This window comes from Belonocnema kinseyi, chromosome 5, assembly GCF_010883055.1.
Source record: "Belonocnema kinseyi isolate 2016_QV_RU_SX_M_011 chromosome 5, B_treatae_v1, whole genome shotgun sequence".
Taxonomy (NCBI): Eukaryota; Metazoa; Arthropoda; class Insecta; order Hymenoptera; family Cynipidae; genus Belonocnema; species Belonocnema kinseyi.
In genome coordinates this window covers 10,261,760-10,265,353 of record NC_046661.1, presented here as the reverse complement: position 1 = coordinate 10,265,353, position 3,594 = coordinate 10,261,760, and the positions used below count along the sequence as shown (strand labels likewise).

The 3,594-nt window shown below is 33.6% G+C and overlaps 1 protein-coding gene across 1 annotated transcript; it reads right to left on the bottom strand.

Moving 5' to 3' along the window:
* Positions 1–508: 508 nt before the first annotated feature.
* Positions 509–853, bottom strand: LOC117173532 (nucleosome assembly protein 1-like 1). Its single transcript, XM_033362171.1, has one exon. It carries the CDS (start codon positions 821–823, stop codon positions 509–511), a length of 315 nt encoding a protein of 104 aa, XP_033218062.1. The 5' UTR covers positions 824–853.
* Between the last annotated feature and the right edge of the window lie 2,741 nt (positions 854–3,594).

Genomic DNA, 3,594 nt, shown 5'->3' with positions numbered 1-3,594 from the left:
GTTCGTTTTTTTACCGAATTCTCGTTCATTCATGCAGACTCTTGTAAATTCACTACGTATTATATGGGTCAATTAGTTTCCAATGTAGTACGACGTAAAATGATACAAAAAGTGTCTACAGTTTTGACATTATATGCGGTCACGGTATACTAAGGTTAAAATGACATTCTCTTGGCACCCTCTGTACCTGAATTAAGCCTTAATGATATGAGAAAAGCAAAAGTTTACTCTTTTGGCAAAAACCGTTCTTCTACATTGCTGTGAAAGTTTCCCCTCATTTTCTTATCACGTAGCTCTTGGAGGAATTTTTCAACTTTTTCAATAATAAAAAAAAAACATTATCACCAAAAAGCAACTACCTTTTCTGATTAGAATTTTCAAATAAATAAAATCTTTTCATTCTTACTTTATATAATCTCAACTCAGGCTTTTTGAAAGCGGTATTACAATAACTGCCAATGAAACTTATTCAATATAACGACAGAAATAATCGTAAAATAAAAACAACTCACTCCTCTGTGTCTTTTTTGATTTCAGCTTCTTTTTTTATCTCACTCTCATCCTTGATATCGATATTGACCTTGGACTTGAGATCATTGCTAAGTTCTTCTTCCTCTTCGCTTTCCCAAGCACATTGCTCGTCCGTCGGTTCATAGACTCCAGATACTATTTGACTTCTCTGGTCGTAGAGAGGAACGCACATTTGATAGTATTTACATTCAAGCTCGTGGACCTCTTGGAAAAACTTCGCCTCGATATTGGTTGTTTTTAATTGAAGTTGCTTCAAGGCCTTGATGCGCCTCTTCACCGGCGCCGGAAGCATCTGTTGCGCAATTGCGAAATTAATTCGCTTCGCAAAACAAAGATTTCCAATCGAAAATTATTAACGGTTAGCTTATACAGGGTGGCCATTCAAATATCAGAAACAATTTCCAGCATTTTAATTGAACTGCAATTCAAGATAGTAAAAGTGGGATAATTCTTTTAACACGTGCTAAAAATACAAATATAGCAATACGATATGTGTGTGTGTGCAATTTTAATTTGGAAGACTTTAAAGGTTGAACTACTTTAATTTCAAAGTGGAAATTTGCTCGAGAATTTCAAATTATAATAGAAGGATTTAAAAAAAATTTTAATGCAAGTCGTTAAAAATTGCATACTTGTACGTATTATCAAGTGACAAACTAAAATTACTTGATATTTTACAACTAAGAATTTAATGAAATTCCTGTTCAAAAATAAATTCTCTGTTATTTCCCAGTATTTCCAGGATTATAAAAATCACCGGTTCAATGGCCACCCAGAAATGACATTTTTCTGTAAGTCGCCAAATTTGATACTTTTTCATGACGATTTTTAAGTTTTAAGCGCATAAAAAATAAGTATAAAACAAGAAATAAAACATAGAAAAGGAGACAGAAATAAGCTACCATTTTTTAACTTCAAAGCTTAAAAAAACTTACATTGAACTTTGGAATTAAAAGTTTAATCATTTTCAAGAAAATATGTAACTAAATCAGCGTTAACTATATCAGAGTTAACTAAATCAGCGTGTCAAAATGAAAAGTTGCATCTCAGCAGGACGAAATAAAAAGATGTCATCTCGGGTGGCAGAGCAGGGAAGCTTGAAAATCCCATTTAAATGTTATTGGGAACGAAAACACTCTCTAAAGTAGGCAACCTTTCTACTTGGTTCTCCGAAGATAACAACTTTCCATTTGAACACGCTGAAATGCACATTGGTCATATGGAAATCAGGTTCGAATAGCTACAAAATCCCAATTTCAAAATTCACTGACCAAATTCTCATTTTCCTAAGTCATACATTTTTCTTTCAGGTATAAAAAAACTTATACTTATTTAGAATGTCACGTCTCGCGACTTTTATAATAAGAAGAACTAATTATAAACAATAGATTATACCTACATAACATTTATATTCAATAATAAATCAACAAGTAACATTTTTATATTCAACATCCAAATATTAATGACAATATCATATTATAGACAAACCTAGTATTGTTAAAATCATTCGTAAAGATCAGATTTGTAAGTAGTGCAATATTTTTAATGAGAAAGTTTCGTTTTGGGGGCCTTTTTGACATATCAAAAATGCTAGAACAGGTCAGTTGTTAAGCCCGGTTTTTTTTAAAACAGTTTCAAAAGTTACTTTTGCGTGAACGGATAATTCTCATTGCATTTTAGAGCCAAATGTCCAACAGAAAAATGAAAGAAAACAAAATTCTGACCAACTTTTGTTTAAAAAAAAATCCGCTAACTTTTATTGGTTCTGAGTTATGATACATTGAAAAGTCCCCATTTTTTGAGGTTTCCAGCGAAAAATCACTAAGTTTAAAAAAAATCTGTGTGTCTTTGCACATAACTCATGCACGAAAAATTATTCCACAGGTAAGTGAAACTAGACTTAATTGCTGCAATAAAAAAAAGAATATCCTACCTATGATAGGTCATGAGTTATGACCCCTCAAATTCGGCCATTTTAGCCTGTGTTTACGGAAAAAAAGTGGACTTAAGTTTTTTCGAAATAAATCCTGCCAAGTTCAGTTAACGTTGATTGTGCCAGACAATGAAATAAAGTCTACAAAAATCTGCTAATATCTAAAAAAAAAGTCTTTTAGGCCTATTATTTTGGGAATTGTAAGGATTCAAAAATTTCATTTTTTTGCATTTTTCACTAGAATCGAAGAAGTTGTGTTTTTGCAAAATATCTTATTTGCTGCGAATCCCACCACAAAGTTCCTAGAGAATAAATGAAAGTAGAGCCAATTTGGCTTAAGATCGAAAAAAGGTGTCCTAGCCCAAATACGAGGGTAGTTCAATAAGTCCTTAGAATGAAGTATAAAAACAATTTTTTTTGGGTAAATTTTTTTTTATTTTTCAACATAATCTCCTTGGAGCTCTATACACTTGGTCAATCGCTTTTCAAGTTTTCTTAATCCTTCAGAAAAGTGCGTTTTCGGAAGTTCCTCAAAATAAGCACTTACAGAGGCAATGACGTTTTCATTGTCTGGAAATCTCTGTCCATCGAGCCATTTTTTCAAGTTTGGAAATAAGAAAAAGTCACTGGGGGCTAAATCTGGTGAATACGGTGGGTGTTCGACCAATTCGAATTTTAGTTCTTCAATTTTAGCCATTGAAACGAAGCATGTGTGAACTCGGGCGTTGTCGTGATGAAAAAGAATTTTTTTTCTCGCCAAATGTGGTCGTTTTTTTAAAATTTCTTCTTTCAGCTGCTCTAATAATGAGGCATAATATTCACCAGTGATTGTTTTACCCTTTTCCAAGTAGTCAATAAGTATAATTCCAAGTGCATACCAAAAAACTGTAGCCATAACCTTACCAGCTGACTTTACGGTCTTTGCCTTCTTTGGAGCTGGTTCGCCTGTGGAAATCCACTGTTTGGATTGTTCCTTTGTCTCAGGAGTGTAATGGTGCATCCATGTTTCATCCACAGCAACAAATCGGCGAAAAAATTCCTCACGATTCCGACTTATGCGCGCCAAAAGAGCCTCAGAGGCGACCACTCTATTGCGTTTATGCTCAGCTGAGAGCAAACGCGGCACCCAT